This window comes from Elaeis guineensis, chromosome 15, assembly GCF_000442705.2.
Source record: "Elaeis guineensis isolate ETL-2024a chromosome 15, EG11, whole genome shotgun sequence".
Taxonomy (NCBI): domain Eukaryota; kingdom Viridiplantae; phylum Streptophyta; class Magnoliopsida; order Arecales; family Arecaceae; genus Elaeis; species Elaeis guineensis.
Genome location: NC_026007.2, coordinates 61,847,531 through 61,874,395, shown reverse-complemented (window position 1 = coordinate 61,874,395; position 26,865 = coordinate 61,847,531). Strand labels below are relative to the sequence as shown.

The window sequence follows — 26,865 nt, the reverse complement described above, 5'->3', positions numbered from 1 at the left end:
TCACAAAATAAAAAAGAAGACTCCCCATGAGCATGGAAAGAGACATAGACCGAAGTTGAGTTACTTCTAAGTCTAGAGATGCTTAGCTAAGATTATTGTTTCTGAATCTAAGATAAACAAAATTGATCCTAAAATTATTGATTTAATTTTTACTGGCTATTCTCTTGATAGTAATACATATTATTTTCTTGTTATTCATTCTAAATTCAATGATATATATATTAATATTATTATTGAATCTAAAGATGTAATTTTCTTTGAAAATATATTTTCTTTCAAGACTTAAATCCTTAGATCTATATTTGATTATGATTCTTATTTCGTGTCTACTTCTTCACAGATCTCTAGTCCTCTGGTTTCTAATAATCCTATATCTAATCAATCTAGTCTTCCTTCTAAGCTCAAAAGCAACAAGAGGGTTAGGATTGAAAAAAACCTAGATAAAAGTTTCTTTACCTTCTTAGTTGAGGATACACCTACCATATACTAAAGAGCTATGAGATTTTTTGATGCTCTTTTTTAAAGGGAGGTTATTAATAGTGAGATTGAATCTATTATTGAAAATAATACTTAGATTCTTACTAATTTATCTTATAAAAATAAATCTTTAGGTCGTAAATGGATCTTTAGAAAGAAACTTAAGGTTGATGGATTAGTAGAAAAGCATAAAGCATGGCTTGTAGTCCAAGATTTTGGATAAAAAATTGATATTAATTTTTTTTGATACTTATACACTTGTTGCTAGCATTACCACTATCCATATCCTCCTTGCTCTTGCTTCCATCCATAAACTCCTTATACATCAAATGGATGTGAAAACTGTCTTTTCTCCATGAAGATCTTGATGTGGAATCTATATGACTCAACCTGAGGGCTTCGCAACACTAGGTCAAGAGCATAAAGTGTGTAAGGTTATTAGGTCCTTATATGGGTTAAAGCAAGCACCTAAATAATAGCATAAGAAGTTCAATAATATCATTTTTTTATATGATTTTCAAATCAATGAATTTAATAATTGTCTCTATCATAAAAGATTTGATGATCCATATATTTTTCTCTATCTCTATGTTGATAATATCCTGATATTATCTTCTGACCTTGATCTAATTAATGATGTTAAGAAATTTATCTATCTCCCATTAGACATCCATGTGGTTCTCGTATTGGTCACGCATAGTGCAAATTATTCTCTAACAACCACTCGCACCCTCATCCCAGTGTCCTTACACTGCAGATCCGAGACTCATCTGCCTATAAGGGAGGTGAACCGTGCACCGACCTCAAATAGATTGATCACTGTCTTTCATGATGATTTTTTGATCGAGAGTATTTAGAAATTAACCACTAATTAATGTATGTCTCAAATTCTTAATACTTTAAGAATATACAAAAATCATCTTTATTAATTTTTAGGACAAATCATGGATACATAAACATAATTGAAAAAAAAAAATTTATTGATAATAAAAAAATTACAAGTACAAATTTAAGTCCTGAAATTATATAATGTGTCAATCAATAATTGACTTCTAGGACACAAATCTAACAAACTCTCACTTAACCTAAAGTCAATTAGCCATATACCTAAGATCTATCTTCTCAAGATGAGCTTCGGTCTTTTGCTGGCTGAGAGGCTTGGTCAGTGAGTCCGCCACGTTCAGCATAGAGTCGACTTTGCACTTTGATGAACTTCTTCTCGAGATATTCACGTATGATGTGAAACCGTCACTCTATATGTTTGAAGTTTTGATGAGACCTGAACTCCTTAGCTAGGACTATGGCACCGTTGTTGTCACAGTACAGTATAATGGTATCTGATGGCATCACACCTAGTTTCGCAACAAACTTCTTAAACCAAAAAGATTCCTTAGTAGCTTCAAAGGCAGCGATGTACTCGATTTTTATGGTCGAATCTGTAATGATCGACTGCTTGAAACTCTTCTAGCTAACCGCACCATTATTACATAAGAAGATACACCTCGATGTAGATTTTCTATCATCGACACCAGTCATAAAGTCTGAATCGATATATCCCTCAACTTTTAGCTCCGATCCTCTACCAAAGACCAACATCAAATTCTTAGTCCTTCTTAGGTACTCAAGGATATTTTTAATAACAATCTAGTATTTTTCATTTGGATTCACCTGATATCTGCTCATGACACTCATGGTAAGGGCTATATTAGGGCGTGTACATAACAAGACAAACGTGAGGCTTCCTATTGCTGAAGCATAAAAAATTTTGCTCATGCGCTGGATCTCCTCAGGTATGTCAGGATACATTTTTTTGGAGAGATGAATGCCATGTCTAAGGGGTAAAAGATCCCTCTTAGAATTTTTCATGCTAAACCTCTTCAGCACCTCCTTTATGTATATTCGCTGTGAGAGTCTTATCATTCTTTTAGATCTATCTCTATAGATCTTTATACCAAAAATGTAGAAAGCTTCTCCTAGGTCTTTCATGGCGAACTCTTTCGACAATCATATTTTGATCGATGTCAGCATGAAAATATCATTCTCAATCAGGAGGATGTCATCCATGAATAATACGAGAAATATGATAGCGCTCTCACTGATCTTTATTCTTAAACTTAGCAAAATTTTTTATAAAATTTTGGTCGATCCAATACAGAATACCTTAGCAAATGCCAAGGTTCACCAAAGCGACTAAGCAATGATCAAGCCCGGACATGCTCGAGCTATGGTATATTTTTTTAAGCTCTCCCAAGAGTATAGGACTCGCTGGCATCGCCAAGGTCGGAGAGCATGATGACTGCAGGAGGCTGAGCTGATGTGGCATCCTCGACCGCCTGACCTTCGCAGATCGGGCTGAAGAGGTCCTCAACTCGCACTCCATCATCCCCAACCTCACTGACTTCCTCTTCATCATCTGACTCCAGAGGCCTAAGGTTGAGGTCAGAAAAATGATTCCTGACCTTCTCCTTGAAGTCCATGATCCCCTGCAAATATGAGGCTGAGCCGAACTCTACCTTGATATCCCAGAGTTCATTTGAAGAGCGGAAGGCATCGACCGTGGTGACTTTGGTGGCCTCCAGCTTCTCCTTCTACTTATTGTTTTCAGTGGACAGACGAGCTTTCGTGTCAGCTCGAGCCTTGGTGAGCTCCGACTCCAGCCACTTCACCTCAGCTTTCAGTGACTTGGCCTCTTCCTCGACCTTCAGCTTTGAAAGTTGGGCATCATCCACCCTCCTTGTGGTCTAGTTGGCCTTGTCCTCAGCTTCCCTCGAGATCCGTCGAGCTTCATGGACCGCTTCCACAAAATGGTCTACGTGATGGACAAGCTAAAAAAAGGGGGGAAGAGAGAGAAGAGAGATTAGCAAGTATTAGACAAAAAAAAAAGAAAAGAGGAGAATTGAGGATTGATGGAAGGTCGTCACTTATCCGAAGAAGAGAGTCATATGAGTCATGGACTTGAAAAGTACCACCTTCAGTATTGAAGGCTTTGACGTCAGCCAGTGTCATGATCGATCAAAGTAAGGATCGGGCAACCCAGTAATCACCAATGCCCTTCCTATTGTCTTGGGCCTCAACGTCCGAGGGGGCTCCCACCAGAGCGAGAATCTCAGCTGGTAGGTCGGATGAGTGTGACGACATTCACACCGAAATTCTGAGAGTATCCAAACTCCACTGCAATGAGGAGGCTGAAGGTTGAGGGACCTGATCCCCCATAATGGCAGACCTAAGGGGCTACACATCCCTCAGTGCTGAGGACTCCTTCCTCGGAGGAGTTCCACTGGGCCCCGAGGAACCTGTAGCAGTGGGCTGGGCAAGAATAGCCTCAGTTCGATCGTGCTAAGGAGCTGGGACTGCACTCACCTTCTTTCTTTTTGTGGCCTGACGAAGAGCTTCAACATCCTTAGGCCTCATTGCTGTAGAGAAGATGAGGTTAGTCGAAAGAAATGAATGCCGAACTAAAGAAGTTACAAAAATACTTACTCACAGGGTCGATCGGGCTCAACTCAACCTTGAACAAGCTCTCCTCGATCAAGAGCTTGGATAATAGAGGGAGAGTGAGACTGAAGATTTATGTCAATATCTCCTCAGCGTCTGATAGTGCAGGAGCTCTGATCGTCGACCTATGAGATCGACCCCATGATGTGCTAAAGTCCTAGGATTGTTCGATCGAGACAAAAAAGAACAGCTCCTTCCAGTTATGGACCGAGGAAGGAGTACCTCGAAAGAGACATCGTTCCTTGTGAGGATAGGCATGCCACCATTCAATTTCTGAAGGATACTCCTTCAAAATGAAGCAAGATCTGAAAAGATGGGAGGTCGGTTTGACCTCGAAGAGAAGACAATGGATGAAGAAAGCTAAGATTTGATGCCATGAGTTCGGCGCTATACTACAAGGGTTTATTTAGTATAAATTGAGAAATTCTATGACTAGATAATGGAAGGATAGCCTAAGGCCGGCCTTCAGTGATTTCTCGTAAAGATCTATCCGGCCTTGACGCGACAGAGCTATACACTCTTCGAGAATGGCGACCTCCAGTCTAAATTCAGTCAAGATCTGATACTTCAGTTTCATGATCTCTAAATCCTCTGGGATGAGGATGGAGTTCATCCTAAACGGATCAAAGTTCGGCCCCTCACTTGCTTCGGATCTATTCAAAGAACAAGCTACCTTGGACTCTGGGTTCATGCCTGTCACACCATTGCCCGGACTCCAGGTGGCCAGAGAAGAACTCGATGCACTCATGGTAGGTGACAGGGAGCTTACCTATGAAAATGATGTGGCCGAACAAGATGAGGGACGATGGGGTCGATGGTAGCTCGGCGTCAACCGAGCAGAATTGCTGAGAGGCAAAGTGACAGAGCTCCCCCTCTGAACAGTCGAAACAGTAAAAATGAAAGACAAACTCTAGACCCTTTATTCTTAAACTTTGTTTTATGTTGAACACAACTTAACCTTCGATCTATGTAGACTCGATATCTGACTCACACTATTCTACTCAATAGTTGAATCGGAGTTAATTTTCATCTTTAATTGCTCACAATAAGCAATCAATAACCTTGATGGGTATGACATATTATCTTGAAGCAACTGAAGTAGGTTAATGCTAGCAGTAATCTCGGATGCACACTGCTCATTGCAGAATAAATCTTAGACGCCCCAATGCTCGAGCAGAAGGAGAACGAAATGAGGAAGAAAGGAGAGAAAAATAGCATTCGTAATGGCCAAGTATGAGCAAAATAGAGAAAAAGAGAATGTGTTGGAAGGAAGGACATTTTCATCAATTTAAAGTTTGAAAAAATAATATGATATGCATTAATTCTTTAGGACGGCTCCCAATACAGCTTGTCCTATTAATTGTGACATTAGATAGCCAAGTTGATGACTAAAAGGGGCATTTTCTGCATGCTATATGGACCAATCCACTAAAGAGGTGCGCTCCACCTTAGATTTTCTCCATCACCTCCCGTGCATAAAGAATTTCTCTATGCATGGGATGGCCACCATTTAAAGCTCGTTAGTTCGAGTTTTCAACCTATACATAAGCAAAGCTAGTCCAAACTCGACATCATGGCCCAGCCTGATACTAGTGGGCGATGCCGGTGTGCAAAGCCCAGTAAAATTTTTCAGATCACCTACATTCAGAGCTCACCATAGATATCCTGTCCGTACACGGGCCGAACAAGTACGAGGTCATGCCTTCACATGAATGGCCATACTTTCTGAAACACTAAGCTTTTTATTTTAGATTGTGTAATGTCTTTTAGCAGAAAAATTATACCCTACACCGCATGCACCATATGGCCGTGCACTATGTCAATCACCTTATCTCTTTCCTATACCATCATGTGCTCATCTGATTGATTGATCCACTACAGGGAGGTGAGGTGATTGGCATGATATATTGGAGAAATTATTGTATGCACCAGATGCAAGTGAATCGGGATAAATCCTGAAGCATATGCACGGTGGAGAGAGCACAATCAAAAATCGATGAAATATAAGAGGCCACGTGGTGTGTTGTTCGCCGTGGAATTTGCACGGTCCAACTGCGCCTGGTGCAGGCAATATGGAGGCCATAAACAACCACTTTGCATTGTTCACCTTGTCTCTATCTAGCAGCTGGCTGCATGTTTCTGCAGTTTTTTTTCCCTTATTTGTCTACCCCTAGGTGGAAATTTTGAACGTCTACATGACAAGGACCAGAATCCAAAACCTCCTGTTTTTAAACGGAGGGTTATAACCAGTGAGGTAATCCTCGGTACATTCATTCTTTTGTACTTATCTATTAAATTGTGCGGGCTAGAGCTGCATGCGTGACACACTGGTTAAAATTAAAAACGAGGAAATTGTGTAGAAGATAATTGTGCTATGCCTCTGTACATGCGAAGGACTAAAAGGACTAGTAAACTAAGATGGAGCCTAGGGTTCATGCTGAATTGGGTGTTCACTAAAGGTAGACATGCCTCGAGAGCTAGATATGTGATGCACGTGAGAAACATCACAAAGATGGGGTAATTTTAAAAGGGTAATTTCAGAATATTATTGAAAGATTGCAGGTTAGTTCAATAAAAGAGAGAGAGAATAGAAGATTAAATATTACTTGATGATCTCACTTTCTTGATTGCTCAAATCCAGCATACACAGACATATTCGGATGACCTCACCATTCTAACTTCATGTGCTTAAATTTGAGACATTAAGCCATAGATATGTTTAAAACTTTGTTGGGCTAAGATCATAGTTATAATTCCCCACCCAAACTTGGTCAGGAGGAAAATCAGCACCCGCGAGGCGTATCGTGTGAATTCATTTAATAGGCATCTATTTATCTTATGGCATTTTGTGGTAACTTGCAAATATCTTATGGCATTTTGAATTGCTGCAATGTTCGTCATGCATTTTTCACATTGCTTAAAATCCATCTAGGTTACAAGTAGAAATTCACAGAAATTCTTTATAAGCATGTAATCGCAGTAATATATACGTGAAAACAGCAGTTAGAAGTATACGAGTCATTATTATATGCAATTGCTGTAAGTCATGATCGAAATTAGATGAATTGTAGATTTATTTGAATAAAATGAAAAATTCAAGATTGACATTGCATGCAAGGTAGACGGTCAACGGGGAATTAAAAGAAAACTTATGGCAAACCTCTCCCTATCCAAGCCACCTCTCAGTTATCTCTTTTCTTCTATCCCTCTCTCCGTTGTTTTATTCTGTTGGCTTTCAGAGTCCAAGAGCTTCTTATTTTGGAGAACCAATGTAAGGAGCCGGGCAAAGCTCCAGCCTGCAGCGGAGGACTCATAAGAGTCGTCGGCGGGTCATGGATCTCCCGGGTCGTGGTCGAGTCAGTGTCCTCCGAATGCGCGGGGATCACGGCCTACGACCGCTCTCGCAGTCAGGGCTTTCGACGGGCCCCCACGATAGCAGCACAAGGCCCGAGTTTAGAGAGTGATGAGCTGGTTCTTCTCGAGGAAAGATGGTGTCCTGCCGAAATATATAGAGGATAAAATAAAAAGGCTCGTCCATTGTTTTTTTTTGGTTATTAGCGCATTGTACGTAGAATTTCTCTGATTTGTTTGATTTGTTGAGGAGATTATCTGACAAGGTAGAAAGACAAGTCTAACCGTGAGAAATAGACTATTTGTTTTTGTTTGTTGTTGTTCCTGCTGTTTTCTGTGCGTATGTGTCTCATTTTGTGCTTGGCATTATGTTAAATGTCACACTATTTAAGAAGGCAATAGTGGTTCATTTCACCCTATTAATGAGAAGCTAGTTCGAGCTAAAAATAGCAACTGCTAAGAGAACCAACAAATTCAGGAAGCATTAGGACGGCATGCTTGGATGGATAAAACTGATGCCACACTGAACTCTAAAGCTTCAAGTTTTGGTTTGAGAGGACACGCTGTTGCCCCAAGAAACGCAAGAGAATTTCATCAAACAAGTGTTAGAAATATCAGAAATAAACTGAACATGAGTTGCTTCCGGTGGGAAAAGAATCTCAAATCAGCAGTACAGAATATTAGATCAAAGGGATGGCATTGTTACCATGTTAACCTTCTTAATATAGATGCTTAAGTTGTTCATGCAAGTTTTTTTTGCACGTCTTCTTTTTTTCATCTGAATAAAAATCAGCCAAGAAATAGGGGAACAGCAGCATCCCCATCAACAGGGGTTCAAGATGAACGATGGTTTTGGATTTGGAATGCAGAGTGAAAAATGTAGATTTCTCAAGCTACAGGCAATTGAAGATGGAGGTACTAACTTGAGAACAAAAGCTTATGAGCAGAATACATAGATATCAATGTCATTGAAGCATGCATATCTAGTCTTGCGTAGTTCACTGAATTGCCCCACTGTACAGTTCCATTATTCCAATATGCATTACCCTAGCATAGTTCTGTACAAGTACTCACAAACAAACAGAACTATCTATAACAGTTCGAGTCTCACAAATGAGGGCCATGTACAAATATTTGACAGGTGACCGATCAATATGCACATTGATCAACATAAAGGGAGCAATTTGGATGATACGATATACACACGCTTTCCGCTTATGCAGTTAACCAAAATGTCAGCCCACCCTGACAGGCATATCAACTTGAACCGATGTTTTTAAGAGCTATGTATTCACGGTCAAGTTTCAGTTCAACTAGCAATGTGATTATGTAGCGGCCTGTTTGCACGCCTGAACCAGGTTTGGAATGCTGAGGTCAGGTGCGGGCAATCATCAACATTGCGAGTGGAGAAACTGAGGCACTGCTGCAGCAATTCTTGAGCATCTGACATGGGAAGGGTTGATATAATCCTTAGAAATGTTTCTTCCAGTTCCTGGAAAACTGGTTTATGACCAGTTGGCATTGGCGAAGCTACATCTCTGCAGACATTCAACACTGGAAGCCAGTCTTTCACAAACCTCATCCTCACCTGAGAAAATGAAACACTAATATTAAGAACTTTATATTGCTAATGTAAAACTGTCAGCACCAGCATAGCTTAGCTGATGGCAAGTCAGCAAGTAAAATTCTAAAACCATAAACATTGTAATCCAAAAATTCTACTTCATGCTGAAGGGCATCTCCACGACATAAATGATACTAATTAGTTCCTAATCAGTAATTCCGTAATGCCTCTCCCAAGCTTGACTAGGAAATTGTTGAACAAGTGACATCAGGTTGTCAATGAAATACCATAAAAGTATGCGAAAACATTTGATAATCACTGGACAAGCATTAACAATTTAAAATTTTCAAGTGATATGAAGGACAGTCATTGAGTTAACACAAAGAAAATGATTGTCATACCAGGATTTTCCATTCAATAAACAGTAACAGGCTCGGGATTGGTCGGTATTCCCACCGAGAATCCCCCCCCTGTTGCTTGCTCAGGGTCCACATTATCCAGGAAGTCATGTTATTACTCAGATAAGTATAGTTTAATAGAATAACAAGTGAAGCTTTTGGGCACCATCAATGGTTGAAGTACAAAGTAGTAATTGCAAAGTCATAAGCATATGGAATACAGGTATGAAGTAAAGTTGCAAGGAAAGAGGCACGTTTCCTAAAAAGGAACAAAAAAATAATCCTCAAGATACCTAGATGTAAGCTAGAGGAATAAATTTGGAAAGCTTAGCATGACTTAGCCATCAAAAAAATAGTGAAATATAATTCACTACTGAACCACATAAGTAAGAAAGTTACTATATTATGGTTACATGAATGTCTAATTATGTGATGAATATCATTAGATATAAACAAATGTCCATATATGCATATAAATACCCATACATACACTCCAAACAAACTAATCGCCACTATCAAGCTTGGACTTGAAAATTCCAGGTGGACTGCAATTCTTTAATTAATGTCACTTCTAGAGCATCTTTTTTTGAGAAAGTCACTTCTAGAGCATCATCTGTAAGTTTTAGGCTACTTGACTACTCAGACATGGAAGAGAAACACTCACAACTTTCTCTGACATATGCTTCACAACTTAACCTCACTATGGTATGGGTTAGTTAACGGTGCAACCATCAAAGCATGCCATATCATTTGGCACGTGGTTGCAGTAGATGTTAAAGTAGGTTCCCCACAGTGAACCAAAAGAGGAAGTTTAAAGTAATTTGTTTATGCGACAAAAAATAAGTGCAATGTGCTAGATGATAAAAATGTCTATGCTGTACATTGCCAGGAGCCTAGCAGAATAAACAGATATTAAAATACTAATGGATCTGAATATAACAGATTTAGTACAAGCTTGACAATTAATGGCTAGAACTCTTATATCATTAAAATTTTAATATGCTTCATGACTTTCTATTAAGTGATCAGTAAATCATTCAATCAGGACCCGAAAAAAAAGAAAATCATTCTGTCCACTTTCTGATTCAATCAAATTTTCTCTCAATATAATAGTATGGATTTTCAAAATATAGGGAATCAATCAAGGAATGCTATATTGTATTGAACTAGGCGGTATGGGATATACCGGATTGTACCGGTTTGGTACCAATATATGGTACCAAACGGTCGTACCGACAATCAGTATGCTGAACCAGTCCCCCCGCTGGGCATACCGATACAATGACAAGATGGCACCAGTTTGGGCCAGATACCAAGACGGCATACCTTGGAATCAATCATATGCATATATGTTGATCAGCATCATAATTTTGAAAAAGAGAGTATATCAAGTACTGTAAAAGAAAGTACATGCTTTAGAATAAAAAGAACAAACCATATGAATAGACATGAACAAATTGAACTACAATCTAGACATGTATAATTGCAAATTTGGGTCCCTGGATTATTTCACTAAGATCACATTTGGCCCTGCAGACTCGTAAGAGCTCTCACTTAAAGAAAGCTGGAAGACAGATGAGGAGAACTTACAACAAGAGGTCCCCAATTGGACAAATTTCAATGATTGGAGATAGCAGCTTCCCGCCAAACATACATACAAACATCACTTGAAAACCAAAATAGAAAGAGAAGAAGATGTAGATAGTCAAAGGAAACCTATGATCATGGTATGTTTGGAATTGAAGGACAGCAAGTCCTGGTTAGGTAACATCAGTCAAAAGCAATCGGAATCACATTGAAGAAATTCTAGTAATATCTTTGGGGTGTCAATGAGGAAGAGTAAAACATTGAAGCCTGATTGCTAAAAAAGGATCCAATGTTTCAAGCAAGATTTTATGTCCCAGTGGAACGAGAGGTGCCCTGACCGTCCTAGCCTATTCCTATGAGAAAATAGGACACTCCAAAACCCATCCATGTAAGTAGAGAAGAAGAAAGAGGAAAGAAAGGAGGGAAACATAAAGAAAAAGAAAAAAAATGATAGGAAAGATAAAGAAGAAGAAAAATAAAAGCAAGAAAGGATGGGAGAAAAAAAAGAAACAGGAAATAAACAAAGAAAGAATATAAGAGAAAGAAAGAAAAAATGAAGAAAAAGAAGGTAGAAAAAAAAGGAAAGAAAGAAGAAAAAAAAAGAAAGAAAGAAAGCAAGAAAACAAGGAAAGAGAGACGATGGATATCTATCAAGATGCATGACCATGACAGCTGCCAGGATGGGACAAAACAGGGCAATCCCATTCCATAGAGAAACTGGGACATCTTCATCTCACAGGATTTAAAACCTTAGTTTCAAGTGTGTGAGAAGGTTAGACTTCCCTTGCACTAGAATATTGTCAATAATGTGCAAAGGGAGAGAACAAGAAAACAAAATACACAATAGCAAGAAGACATTGCAAAAATTTTCAAGATGGCACGGCAACACCTATAAAGGAAAATGATGGAAGGTTAGTTATGAGGAAAATTAGAACTCTTGGTATGAAATTCAGAGTTCTTTTATCCCTATGGAAGATGGGAAATTCACCAAGATGCTAAAGATCCTTTTTCAAAGATGACATGGAGGATGCAACAAATGCAACTGCTCAAACTTAATTTGGTTCAAATAAAAGATGTTGAAGTTAGAAAGGACATGTGAATGTGATTAAACTGTAAGATACTTGTTGATAAATTAGAACGAGCAAGATTTAAAAACTAAAAATCCTAGATTAGCAAACTTATTATTGTTTATGGATCAGAATCATCAAACTTTCTACCTGCTGAAAAAGAAAAAACAATATAGGCCCCTGAATTGTATAAAACCAAAAATCTCATGGTGAATATCCACAGCCAAGATGGGCAAATGCTGACTGAATCATCTTATTGTGTGATACAGAATTTCTTAGTAGATCTACACTTTGTTCCAACTACATACATGAAGATTGGTGTCAGAAGAATATTATAGTTGTCCATCGTTCTAGATTTAGCTTGTGGGGTACTTCTGCTGGATGGAAAACTTCTATTTGACATTTTTGCAAGCATCTACTGAAGTCTTTGAGAAAAAAATTACTTTTCTATTGGTTTATCAACATCATCCACATAATAGGGGGGCACCTTTTGTAACTACTTACAAATGATACATTAACCCTTTACTTGATAACAAACAAACACTTGGTAGACATAAATTAGAAGCACTACTCGAATTACAGCTCGTTCAAAAAGCCAATGAGGAAGATAAATAAAAGCAACCTATCCTGGCTGGTTAACTTGTAGCAAGTAATATACAAATGAATTTTTCAACTTTTATATTCCCGAGTCATCAGAGATCACACATATGTTTAGGAAAGTAGGACCCTAGATCATTATGTTTAAATAAGACTAATTTCTAAGTAACTTCAGCTTAACATAAAATGTTTGCAAGCTACATCTAGAACAATGTTAAAGAATGCTTTATAGGCAATATATAAAAAGATTAATCCTAGCCTCTGTTATTACCAAGTCCCTCTTCCATATATTGTTAGAGCAGCTGTTAGAATTCATGTTGACTCCTGTCATTGTGTTGGAAGATAATTATATTATAGTATAATTACCAGGGATTTACCCAGTCAATAGAATGAATGCATCTGATGGTGCATTAAAATTAAGTTTTATATACCATTATCTCCATATAGTCATAAGAATACCTGAGAGAACGAACAGTAAATTCAGTATATTCCTAAATACTATGCCATGTTTCATTTTATGGATAATTTTATTGTTAAATTATGATTTCATGATATATTAAAAGCAGCTGGGCCCTATTTTCAACAATTCAATAAACAGTGCTGAACCCACATGGTAAGAAATAAGTCATCGCAGACCAATCTTCTCAAAATAAAGGGGCAAAATAAAATGATCGGAATTGCATAATTCATGCCCAAAACAGCAAGAATATCAATTTTTACCCATAAAAAACAACTCTTTATCGTTCACATTGATATAAGCAAGAAACATTGTGCTATCAGCTTGGGTTAGTAGGTTATATTGATTGTACCTAGCATCCGTCCCTATCCAAAGCTAAGCCCCCAAAATACAAAGTTTCTTCAGATTTCCATTTCATTCATTCATCCAAGCCTCCATAGTCCCGCCCACCTCTCTTCCAACTCCATTCTACCAAATTCATTCCCAACCTTGCTTAACAGTTGCCATCTAATTTCATCTGTCCTATGCTACTTGACTTGTTTTGTATTATTAATATTATTTCAAATAACAGCATAAAGTAGTGTCACAAGGATTTCAAAGATGAAACCTGCCGTGGAGCCAGAGTAGACCCAGAAGCAACTGAATTAGCAAGCCGGCAAGTGCACCTCGCAACGAGCGTTGGCAGTCCTGGTGCTATGTTCTTCCATGCATCATCCCTGAAAGTCTTCTGCAAGTCAGCAGCAAGCGCAGCCTGCTCACTCCACTCTTTCACCGCTGTGTCAGCCACCCTCAGCTCGATCATCCTCTCCACCAGCCAATGCAGGTGCTTCACATTCACCATGGTCGCATGCAGATTAAGCCTCTGAATCGCCTCCCTCTCATCGTTATCCCCTGCCATCCTGAAATCCGGGCTCGCATACTTCCCTAGCAATTCCTTCACCGTCTCCAAGCTCCACACGAAGGCTTTGTCCAGCACTCTCCTCACCGAATCCCGAGAGGAGTAATCTCTCAGTAGCTTCGCTACGAAGGCCTTCACGGTGGCCACGTTCGGATGGCCATGGATCGCCGAATTGATCAAGCCGCAGAGCATCTCCTCCGACGTGCTATTCCCGTCTCCGGCGGCCGCCTTCGGCGAAACCCTAGCAAGGAGATCTCGGGATTCTTCTTCGCGGAGGAAGGGGATCACGCTGAGGACCCCCTCCTCCTCCTCCTCGGTCCACGGCACGGCCTCTAGGAATCGGACACAGGCCTGGACACAGTCATCGAAGAGGAGCTCCAGCGCCACCGGAAGCATCTCCAGGGCGCCGGCCACCGAGCGGATCGCGCCGGCGAAGTCGAGGGTGTGAAGGAGGCGGAGGACGGCGACGTAGGCGTCGAATGGGCGGCAGCGGAGGTCGCCGGCGGGGAAGATCTTGAGGAAAAGCTGCTGGATCCCGTCTCCGTCGGGGTCGGGGAGGTGCCATCGATCGGAAAGGAGGGCAGCGAAGTAGCGGGAGCGGCTGAGGGCGGCGGAGTGGAGGTGGAGGTCGAGCGACTGGACGGAATCGGGGTCGTCGAGCTGGAGGCAAAGGAGGACGTCGGCGGTGGTGGGGTCGTTGAAGCCGCCGGGGACGGAGGCGGGGTGGAGGAGGGGCGGCGCTGGGGAGGGGGAGGACTCTTCCTTTAGGTTTCCGTCGGAGGAGGAGAGGCGGCTGCTGCTCCCAACGCGCTGCCGTTTCCGAAATGACATAATAACGGACGGCGGGAAGACGGCGGAGGAAGAGGGTCCAAGGCGGAGCGAGGCTTAGGCGAGTGGGAAATGGGGAGGAGGGGATTGGGTTGCTTCGCTGTCGGTGCAGCGCGAGTGGGTATCTTTTTCAGCGAGGAAAGATCGGAAACGTGGATGAGATCGGAAGTTTGGATCGGACACGTGGAGTGAATCATGTGGGTATCGTCGTGAAATTCTTGGAGGGGTGACGGGCGGATAAGTCAGCGAAGCTTATCCAGTTGAGAATGGTGTGCAAGATGTTGTTTCGATGTCGCCATACTGACAAACGTTGTCGTAACCCCAAATAAATAATTAATTTAGATATGACGGTTACTGGACCATTCGATGGCCAGGTTCAGTGAATTTCTTTCTTTTTTCTGTGAAGTGAATTTCTTAAATAGAGGGGAGAATACAGAGCGGTGCAGCGCAGATCTTAAGATGGGTATCCTGTGCATACCTTTTATTTGCATCTATTTTTTTTTTTTTTTAAATTGTTTTGATGGCCTACAGCCCAAGTACCGATCCACCACTCAGGTATGCCACTCCATAATAATTCACTTCAATTTCATTACTGAAATTTTCTATTAGAAAAGATGGACAAAAACTGGCAGATTGGAAGCACAAGACACTATCCCTGATCGGCCGGCTAACCCTCATCAATACTATTCTCAATACCTTACCGGTATACTGGATGATGGTTCTTACCCTGCCAAACTCAATAACCCGGAAAATCAACAAAGCATGCCAAAACTTTCTATAGGGAGGAGGCGAATACTGTGGAAAAATTAAATACCTTGCTAGATGGTCAATGATTTGCCGACCCAAAATCATGGGGGCCTGGGGATCAAAGATCTCAAAACATTAAGTCAGTCGCTTCTCCTCAGATGGTGGTGGAATTTTTTTTCACAACCAGAGAAACCCTTGAGGAAGCTCATTCTCCACATATACTATTGCAGAAGAGTATCACTTCCCACCTGCACTGCAACTCTAGATGGGCCTCCCCATTCTGAAAAGGTGTCATCAAGCTTGGACAAATTTTTCAAGACTTCACCTCGCCGGTTGTGGGTAATGGAGTATTACTTTCATTCTGGTATGATACCTGGTTAGCAAATTCTCCTTTAAACCATGTCCTTCTAGACCTAGCGCTCTTCGCAACACATCCTCAAATCAGCATTGCTGGCTTCTTCTCGCACAATGACTGGATCACAAACTTCAAAACTCCCCTCAGTCACGCTACTACAGAGGATTTTGATAAATTAGTCACACTCATCTCAAATGTTAGACTGACAAATGAAGCAGATGGAAGACTCTAGAAGTGGAGTAAATCAATAACATTTACAGTCAAAAATTGCTAGTTCCTTATTGACGGTGGGGTACACCACACAATTGGAAGGACCATCTGGAAATTACCTCTCCCTGAAAAAATCAAGATTTTTGGATGGCTAGTAAATTTCGATCGACTTCTTGCATTTGAAAACCTAAATGAAAAAGAAGTCCTGGTTGATCCACTATGTAAACTCTGTTATAAAAGCAAGGAGACAGTGGATCACTTATTGCTGCAGTGCCAATTTTTCAGAGTAACTTGGAAACTCATTATTCAAGATTTGCAGCCACCACAATTACCGAACAGCATGGAACAAATATGGAAGGAATGGTTTCAGGGCTTCACAAGCTGCAATGAGGGAAAAGCAATTGCATCTCTCCTTCTAACTACACAATGGAAGGCCTAGAAGGAAAGAAACAACAAAACTTTCAGATTCGAAGCTTACTCAGCAATGGAAGTTGCTAAACAAACGAACCTTCTTTTTGAAGAATGGACGGGCCTTGCTGCAGATGGGAAAGGGCACACCAAACTAGGACTGCAAAAAGAACTGCAACACCTACACCTGCATCTCAGGAACTCGAGGAGTACATGGCAATTAATGAGGTACATACCCACACAAACTCTACTCAGTCGATAGGACCTGAGGAAGGCTTTGAACGACCACAGAAAACGAAGGTTGAGGCAAACGACATCAAGATTACATGACAGAGTCAAAAGTTTCTTATAAATCGGAAGGGCCTCCACAAAACTAAGTATTAATCTTAATCTCTACCCTCAGAATTAGCTGCAACCTGTAAACCCAAGGTGGAAACAACGATGTTTTCTTAAAATCAGAAGCAGCAATAATATCACTACCCTATAAACTCATGCAAACTCCCTACACACACATCGTAGCTCTATAAATAAGTCATCTTTAAAATTCAATGAAATTTCTCTAGGGAAGCCCCTTTTCCCCTGCTTTCTTACAAAAAAAAAAATGATGCTGCAAATAGTATAATGATTATTGTGATTAGGATAAACTAATGAGAAATATCCAATTGAGTTTCAACTTAAAAGTAACTATCTATTTAAGTTTCAAATAAAAATTTTTTTTATTTGAAATATAACTTAAAAATAGCTATCTAAATGGGATGAAATGATCTAATTGCCTTTGCAGTTATAAAGCAATACTATACTATTATAAAATAATACTATACTATTATAAAACAGTATCACACTATTATAAAGTAATACTGCACTATTATAAAGTTATACTATATTATTATAAAACAACATTGCATTATTATAAAGTAATACTATACTATGATAATGTAATACTATCTTATTGTAAAGGAATACTGCACTAATATAATATAATAAAGCAATACTATATTATTATAAAAAATACTATACTAATATAATATAATACTGTCTTATTCTAAAGAAATATTGTACTAATATAATATAATAAAGCAACACTATATTATTGTAAAGGAATACTCTATTATTATAATGTAATACTGCCTTATTGTAAAGAAATACTATACTATGATAATGTAATACTATAATATTTTAAAGGGTATAGGGGTATAAGGATAATTTCAGCCAAAAATAGGTAGTTACTTTTAATTTATATTTGGAATGGATAGCTACTTTTATATAAAACTCATATGAAGAGCTGCTTTTAAGTTGAAAATAGAGCTAGAGATTTATCTCTAGTTCTCTAATGATTATTTAAGTAATTAATTATTTTAAAAAGATATTGAAGAAATATTGAACATCACTAATTTAAGGATATTTTTTTTTTCTTAAATAAAAACATAAAATTAGATGTAGAAAAATCATTTGGTTGCAATATTTTTATTTTTAAAAAATAGAAATGAAAATTGTTACTTATATTTTTCTATAAGTGGCATTGGCTTCCTCTTCCATAGGTACCTAATATCCAAACTTCTTATCTATTTGGCTTCTTTTCTAACTTTTGCATCCTCATTGTCCATCTCCTCACTCCCCCCCACCTTCCGACATTGCTAGCCTCCTTGTACCCAATGCCTACCACTTCTCTAACATCTCTATTAAGGTCTTCATCATCTACATCCTCCAATCTCTCCAACTCATTCATGTCTTCTTCGACCACCCCAATGCAATAGCCACTAACTTTTTTAAAGCCAAACACATCCTCAAGTACCTCTTTTTCTGCTGCCTCCATCTATAACCCTATTTACTAAACATATTTTCTTACTTTTATTGTTAAAAGATAATAAATACCAAATATATTTTATTGTCAAAAATCTAAAAAAATTAGAAACAGAATTTTTATTTCTTTTTTTCAAAAAAATAATAGCATCACTAGATGCAGCCTCATTATTCTATTTTTCTCCTTTTATTAGCATTTCTTTAACAACACTACATTAATATGATAATCAACAATTGCTAATGGAGCAGATGGAACTCTCATGCCAACTATCTCCCATCTTTTGGAATATCTAATATAATAATTCAGGATTTAATCAAACAAAAGTTAACCAGAAGATGCTATTTGGCTTTCTTAACTCTATATATGTATCTAAGATATACTTAATACATAATTAGTCAGTTTATGATTAACATTAAAAGGGCCCATGTTGCACCACATGGGCCATAGACTCGGTTCACTATGATATCATCTGAACAACCTAGGACTTCACTTAAAGAGGCTAGCTAGAAAGTAGTATTTGAATTTTTGGTTCTTTATATATAATATCTACTTTCTCTATAACCAATGTGGGGACTAAATGCACCCCACATGGGCCCCTTAGACTTACCTAAGGCTGCAAATTGGTCAAGTTGACCTGAGACCCAACCCACTAAAACCCTATATGAACCGATTTAAAGGATCCATAGGGCTGAGTAAAGTTTTAAAATTGGACTTACTCTATTTTTCAGGTTGGGTCTAGGTTTACTGAATTCTGACTTGACCTAACTCAACCTATTTAATTATATCAGTTGATTTGGATCTTTTGCTTAATGATATGATCCGATTCGAACCCAGTCTAGGGACCTACCATTGGAGGTCATTACTCAGCATGATGAGCTTCACTCCCTCAGCTTCCTAACTCTCCTCCTTGTAGGTTCCACTCTTCTACTGCTTTTTAGCCCGACTAGTGATCTTCATGGTTGTCGCTTTAATGGCCGGCTTCAAATTCACCATGGTCATGACTATTGTGGGGGTCTCAGTCTTATTATTGGCTCTCCATTTTGTCCGAAGGGGGGTACTTGTGGCAATTAGCTGGATGATTGAGAGCTTGTTGGAGTCAAGGCAAAGAGCGAAGGAAGAATGGGTGGACCATGGTGGTTGCATGCAGCATGTTGTTGAGTTTCTTCCATCTGAGAATGAGAATATGATGAATAAAGAATAAATTGATAGCACTGAGAGGTTGTGGAAGTTAATGAGATAAGGTAGAGGCTTTTGTTGGATGCTTGTTCCTGTTTTACTGTAATAGTCAGTGTTTGAAGTTTCTAGTGTGGCAGAATATCAATTTTTTTTTTGCATCTTAATGAAGAAGATAGAGTAGCAATAGAGTTGGCATAATGTTGTATTGACTATGAGCTAGCCGTGTTTTCATAAAAACAAACTATGGGCTGGTTGTGAAAGTGCTGTATGTAAAGAATTTTAGATTTATGTATACATTTTTATTGTATTTCTGCACAGAGTCAACAAAAAAAGTGGTCATAATTAAGTATAACAAAGTACATGTAATCAAGAGATGTATAATTTTGTTTTTTTTCTAATGTAAGGCAACAATTATTAGTTTAGTTTTTTGGTTTATATTCTCTGGACCCAACCTAGATTTGAATTGGAGCTACATTTATAGGTTAAGGGCCAGATTATACATAGATTCGATCTGACCAAAATAATCTGTTAGATCAAAAAAATTAGATTATAGACCTAATCCAATCCGACCCAATCTTCTATTGGGCTATGTCTAGGTCCAACATCAAGATCCAATTAAGAAATCGGATCAAATTAGGTCACTCATGATCCGATCCAATCAAAACCATTCGCACCCCTAGACTTGCCACCATGTAAGATTAAGGAATTGAATGAGGAATGAAGCATAGATGAATACCGACAAATATAATGAAAAAAAAAATCATGTTATTTGCAATGTGGTTTTCGCATGTCTAGTGTTGATAGCACTTTTCTTGAAAAAAAAAAGAGAGAGTGCATTTTGTAAAAATATGATTTTATGATTTGCATGAGTCCATCCTATCCCCTTTTCCCCCTCTTTTTACCTATTTGTAGAGATATCTTTTCCTTTTATTTCCATCCATGAAGATGCTTTTGACCCTTACTACATTTGCATATTTGGCCATACTATTAAGTTTGTGTTTGTTTTTTCTATCTTTTTTTGGAAACTTAGGCATCTAGTGGTCACTAAAAAGTTCTTTGGATCTACATAGCACAGCGGCAGTAATTCATGATATAACCACCTATGATCAATTTTTGCAAATCATATTAATTCATGTGCTCATGCAATATGATGAGGTTTTTTAGGCAATGGACCTTTTATATCATATTGAAAATTCCTATAGTTTGGGTACTTAATATACTTAAGCTTTATATTTGAATCTTGGATAGTCTTTTTCACTTTCTCAGAAAATCTTAAAAAAGATGACTGACTTTGACAAGTCTTAAGAAAATTTAGTTAAGATTTTCTATTCATTTAAAGCACACCCTCCCCTTCTATTGGATGGCCCAAGTGACATGGCTAGGCCAAATTTCATCATTATAGAAATTCCATAGGCTTAATTATGTGAAAAATCCTAAATTTTTTAGGGATTTTTAATTTCATCCTAAATTTTTATTTAGCACAATTAGGTTACCGAACTTTTGGATTATTTCAATTCGGACATTAATTATGATTTCTATTATTTTTTTATGATGGAGTTGTCACATGTCACATGACTCACTTAGGTGGCTTCTTTTTGCTGACATGCAAAAATACTTACAAGTTTCTTTTCTCTTTTTTTTTTATCAAGTTTTTATGTCATCTCTATTCCTCCTTTCCATCCCATCTGGCTATTGAATGCTAACAATGGCTGCAAGATAGTAAGCATAAGTACCAAGAAAGAGGAGCATTTAAAAAAGATGAAGAGTATGAGAGTTGAAAGATCTTCAAAAGAGTCTCCACTCTGTAGTATAGAGTCGATCGAGAGCTATGAAGGTGCAGATCGGTGCAAGTGCAGTTTTGTATCTAGAATATGGATTTCATGGACTAATGACAATCCAAGATGAAGGTTTAGGGTTATCCAAACTATCAAATGAGTTAATCAATTTCTTGGGTGGATATTTCCACTAATTCGGTTGTCCAAACTATTAAGTTGTTCATCTTGTGCATTTTAGTGTATACAAGCTCACATGTCATGATGTACATGTTTATGTCGTATGCCAGTGTATATCTTTGTTTGACTATTTTATTTATTTGTTAAGCTGCTATGATAGCATCTAAACCCTTATAATTTTAGTGGAATATGTAACAAAGGTAAAGTAGTTACTCTTTCAACTTGGTTTTGTAGATCAAAAAAATAACTGCCCTAATATTTGTTCATATTTGTTGATTATAGAATAATTCATATTGTGGATATTTCATATGGATTGATCATGAAATTAGGGGTCGAGCAAAAGTGGCTCTATTTGAAAAAGAGATGAAATCAAAGATTTAAAATTAGAGGTGAGAATATTATCTACAATCATTAAAATATATCAAAAAGAAAGTTCAAATTTGAAAGAATATATAGTAAAACTTAAAGGAGAGATAATTGGTTTGTTAGAAGAGACATATGTTTTAAAAAGAGAAGCAGCAAATATCAAAGAGAAGACAGCAAGATTAAAGACTGAATGATCTATGTTGAGGAGGGAGCTTACAAAGCATGCTGCATAGAAGAAGCTTTATGTTATTGCAATCATGCTTTCATAGATTTTACTAATATTGGTGATCATATTTTAAATAATTATTATTTTTATAATTGTGTAATATCTTGAAAATGACTTTTGTAGTGGTGATCATATTTTGATGATCATTTTTTGAGTGACTACTAGGATGTCAGGCTATTGTAGATAACCTTTGTAATGAATATTGTACAGTAATAATATTAAATATAATATTTGATTTTTGATATTTGAATTTATAGTATAAGTTCTTTATATAAAAGGTATGCTCAATCAATATTATAAACAACTTATTTCATATGTCATACCTATATTGAAAAAAGAATTATAATAACTATGAAATAATGAGCTCTGAAATATTAAAATGCCTTTACTGTTAAAGGCTGAAACCCTAATACATTTGAAACATTTGAATGCTTTGGTATATTATAATATTTGAAACTTTTGAAATCCTTGACATATTGAAACCTTTGAAACCCTTTTTAAAAACTAAAACATGCTGTATGAGTGACTAAATCTATAATAAAATCAGTTTCAGAGGTTATCTTACACAAGTCCCCTATTTTGAGATCACAACTGCAGTCTTTTGTACATTAAAGTAGAAACTCTACCTTTCATATGAAAAAAGTTTGTTTCATTTATGTAACATTGATTTCAGTTAATGGCTTATTTCATATATATGTCAGTAAACTAAATCCTAAATATTGAACTAAATAATTTCAACTGAGCTAAACATTTAACCAAGCAATGCACTATATTTTGAGCCAGACATTAAACTCATGGAACATTCAAGTCATGAAACATTCAACTCCAAATTATGCCATTACACATTGGACTTAAAGTCACAAAATATTGGATTGTGTTGTTATAAACATGGAGCAGAAATTTTGAACTTCAAATTGTGCCCTAAAATGGACATCAAATGAAATATGGAACTACAGGGCACAATTAGACATGTAAAGCTTTCAGCTGATCTTTGAACTACACATGGAGCTACAATACTATCATTCAAATATTGATATGCATATTACACTGTGGCACAATGAATCAAGCATTGAACATAAAATCTTGAACCAAATATTGAAATCATAAAATATTGAACCAAATCTCTATCTTTCACATGAAAATAATGTGTTTCATTCATGTGCCATTGATCTCAATCAGTAACCTATTTCATACATATGTCATTGAACCAAGTTCTAAACATTGAGCTAAACAGTTTCAACTAAGCCAAACAATGAGCCAAATAATAAACTACTTAAAATATTACACTTTGAGGTCGACAACTTATAGAACATTGAAGACATGAAATATTGGACTTCAAATTGTGCCATTATATATTGGACTTAAAGTCATTGAGCCACTAAAATGGACTATGCCATTAGAAACATAAGCAAAAACTGTGCCATTGAAGTCCTTCAATATATTGAAGTTATGATACATTACACTGTACCATTAGATATGTGAAGTAGAAACATTGCACATCAACTATATCATTGAAATGCACATCAAATAAACTTCAACATGGACATAAAATCTTAAAGTCATGATACATTAGATATGTAAAGTCTTCAGCTGATCCTTTAACAAGCACATTAAACTACAAAACTGAACATAAGCATTGAATTGCATATTGAAGTCCTTCCATATATTGAAGTTATGATACATTATACAGTTCTATTAGGCATGTGAAGTAGAAACATTGCACATGAACTATGCTATTGAAATGCACATAAGATGAAACAGTAATGTCGTGGGAACATTGAACTAAAACACATTAAATGAGGTGCACAAACAAATAGAACTTGAAACTATTCAACTAAATGTGTATTTAACTTTGAACTATTCCATTCAATCAAAGCCTGCAATTGAACATGGAATTAAACATTACAATGCTACTCTTAAGCCAAGCATTCATGTCATGAAACATTGGAGTAAGAGCTTCCTAACTTGTATGGGTATTGATGCTGCAACATTGAAACAGTGATGGTAAAACATTGACATGGTGCCATTATATAGTGTCATAGTACAATGCATTTGATGCTAAAATATTGAAACTAAAATATAACATAGTGCCATTACATAGGTCCAGTAGAAATAATGATCTTAAAACATTGCACTGCTTAGCCAAAGATTGAACTCATGAAACATGAGGTGCATGAACATTAATCTTGAAACTATTCAAGACTAGATATAGGCCTACAAGCTCCCATGGTACTAGGGCACATTGCAATCAAACATTCAACTGGCCTAGCACTAAGTCAAATATTTTAATTGCACATTGAGCCAAATATTCATCTCATGGAACATTGAAGTCATAAAATATTAAGGTCATTAAACATTCAACTCATGAAACATTGAACACAACCCATGCATTAAGCTGAAATATTTCATTAAATAGTAAGTACCATAGTTTCAACATTAAACACTGATGCTAAACATTACAACTATATTCAACAGCAACAAAATATTGAAAAAGCAATTACTGAACATTGGATAGTTGGCAGCTTTCCTATGCACTAAATATCAACTAACAAAATATTAAAGATTGAATAGTTAACAAACTATTCAACCTTACAAAAATCATTGCTTAACAATAATCCTTCTGAACATCTCCAATACTACATCCTGGAGTTCCTAACTGAGAAGATAGTGATTCAGTTGATTCATCATTGTGCTTTCTCCTTCTTGCATTAATATGAGCTCTTAGTGATCCCATGATCAGTTGCAATACTTCTCCTCCACTGAAATACCTCGTCCTATCTGATCCCTATTAAATAAACTCCTATATGAGACATACGACACATAACATCAAAAAGCTTAGCATAAACTCTTACCATAAAAAATCACTCCTCACATCATGTGAGACATACAATCCATAACCCTTAAGTAGTCTTTCTTGTCTTGACCTCTTCGTGCTTTCAATGGTTCTTTTATCATGTTGTTGCTCAATAGGTCTAGCAACTGGCAGTTGCTCTGTTCTTCTCTTTATAGATAGCTTTATCATCTTTTTGTAGTGGCTCACGCCAAAGTTAAATAGCATCAAATATATAAAAGGTTAAAAGGGTATAAAATATATTTAGCATAGTTGTTGCATAGCCTCATCAGATCTTGGTTTGCCTTTAGATTTTTTTGATGGTGGACAATAAGGCAAATTAACATTTGAAGAATCACTTATGATATGGCATCCTTACTTATTATGACTTAATTTGAAGCTTGCTTGACAAATAATTTGCCTACCATGTCTAGATAGTTTGTGAGGATTTTTGGACTCCTCACGTAGATTTTTGCTTCTATTCTTCTTTGATCTACCTGACAGTATCCTCACAGATGGAGGTAGCACTACTTCTGCACCCAATCTAAGCTATAACTTTTTTTCATTGACAAATTGAAGAACAAAATCATAGCATCTCCTCCATGCACCTTTAGTATAGCATTCTTCCACATAAGCCTTCATACAATCATTCTTATGTATATAACAGATATTACATGACTGCATGGAATACCAATCTCCAAGCTCAAAATCTTCAACCAATAGGTTAATGAACTAAGTCCATGAATCTTTGCATTTCATCTCAATCACAGCCCATACTATTAGGAACATCTGGTTGTTTACATCTCTACGAATGGTAGATAATAGCTCCGTTCTATAAACCCATTTAAGCAAGTATCCATCAAGACCAAATATAGGCCTGCAAGCTCCCAAGAAGCTCCTATGAAGAGCTCTAAAAGCTTTATATAATCTCTAAAACTATACTCCATCAGCAAACTTATTGGTCTTCAAGATCACTATTGTGCCTTTGTTGCTCCTTCTAATCTCCTCACGATAATCAGATAGCCTTGTATAATACATATGATGAGATCCTCTGATAGTCTCCAAAGCTATTTGCCTCACCCTCCAATATTTAGATACACTTACATCCATTTCAAATTTTGTCCTAATATCATACATCATCTCTTTAGCCTTATAAGTAAAACATACCCTAGGCTTATCTTCAAACTCTCTTGCAATCTATTTTGCTATTATTTGACTATTGTTATGACTTTTTACATATTTATGTTCTCCAACATAAATCTTGATTTAGAATTTATCTAAACTTTTTTCATTAGAATATCATAATCTAAATGGACAACCAATGAATGTGCATTTTACTTTTGCTCTACTAGCTTCATTTTTGATAAACCTTATATTATATCTATGTGCTATACGGTACTTGACCATATCATCTTTGAAGTACTCCATCGTATTGAATATCATATCTATAGAAAAAATGATATCTTACATGTCAGATTTAAGATTGAAATAAAATTATCTCTTCTTCTTCCTAAGCTCACCAATCTTGTGCTTAGGACTTGACTCGAGTGTATCAAACTCAAAAGAATCATGATACTTATTAAAGTATCCAGTCTTCTCTTTAGCTTCATCCAAATTAAAGTAGTAGCTTATCTTAATCTTCTAATCCTACTAACAGCTACTGGTTGATCCATCTGCACTATCTCATTTTTTTTCTTAAATTTTTGTTCTTTGCTTCTTTGACTTTTTTCTTCTGGCTATCAACTCATTATCATCAATTAATAACTCAGCATCTATATAATAGTTATCATCATTATCTTCCTCTTCATTATCATTGCATGGTATGTATTCTTCATTCTCATTACCTTCCTTAGTAACCATATGAGTCCTAGGTCTCTCAAATATTTTTTTCCTTAATTCTCACTTCTTGACTTGTAAAAGTTTTTTGATTTTGCTCTATAATTATCTTTTGAGCTTTGCTCGAGCTTGCATGAAATCATTTCTTTGCTCTAGCACTACTTCCTCTGCCCCTCACTACATTTTTTGCTTTTACTGACCATTTGTTGGCTTTGCTTCTCAGTAATCTATCTTATATG

The 26,865-nt window shown here is 37.1% G+C and overlaps 1 protein-coding gene across 3 annotated transcripts; it reads right to left on the bottom strand.

Annotated features, from left to right (window-relative positions):
- Positions 1-8,260: 8,260 nt before the first annotated feature.
- LOC105058152 (BTB/POZ domain-containing protein At1g63850) lies at positions 8,261-15,455 on the bottom strand. Of its 3 annotated transcripts, XR_012137149.1 has the most exons (3): positions 13,601-15,414; positions 10,472-10,611; positions 8,788-8,911 (listed from the first exon to the last, which is right to left on the bottom strand). XR_012137149.1 is itself a non-coding variant. In XM_010940979.4 (2 exons), exons 1-2 carry the CDS (start codon positions 14,720-14,722, stop codon positions 8,633-8,635), a joined length of 1,401 nt encoding a protein of 466 aa, XP_010939281.1. In that variant the 5' UTR covers positions 14,723-15,455; the 3' UTR covers positions 8,261-8,632. The 3 variants fall into 3 exon arrangements, 2 of the variants coding, with proteins under 2 accessions (XP_010939281.1, XP_073105386.1); XM_010940979.4 differs by lacking the exon at positions 10,472-10,611 and having other exon boundaries at positions 8,261-8,911; positions 13,601-15,455; XM_073249285.1 differs by lacking the exon at positions 10,472-10,611 and having other exon boundaries at positions 13,605-15,412.
- Between the last annotated feature and the right edge of the window lie 11,410 nt (positions 15,456-26,865).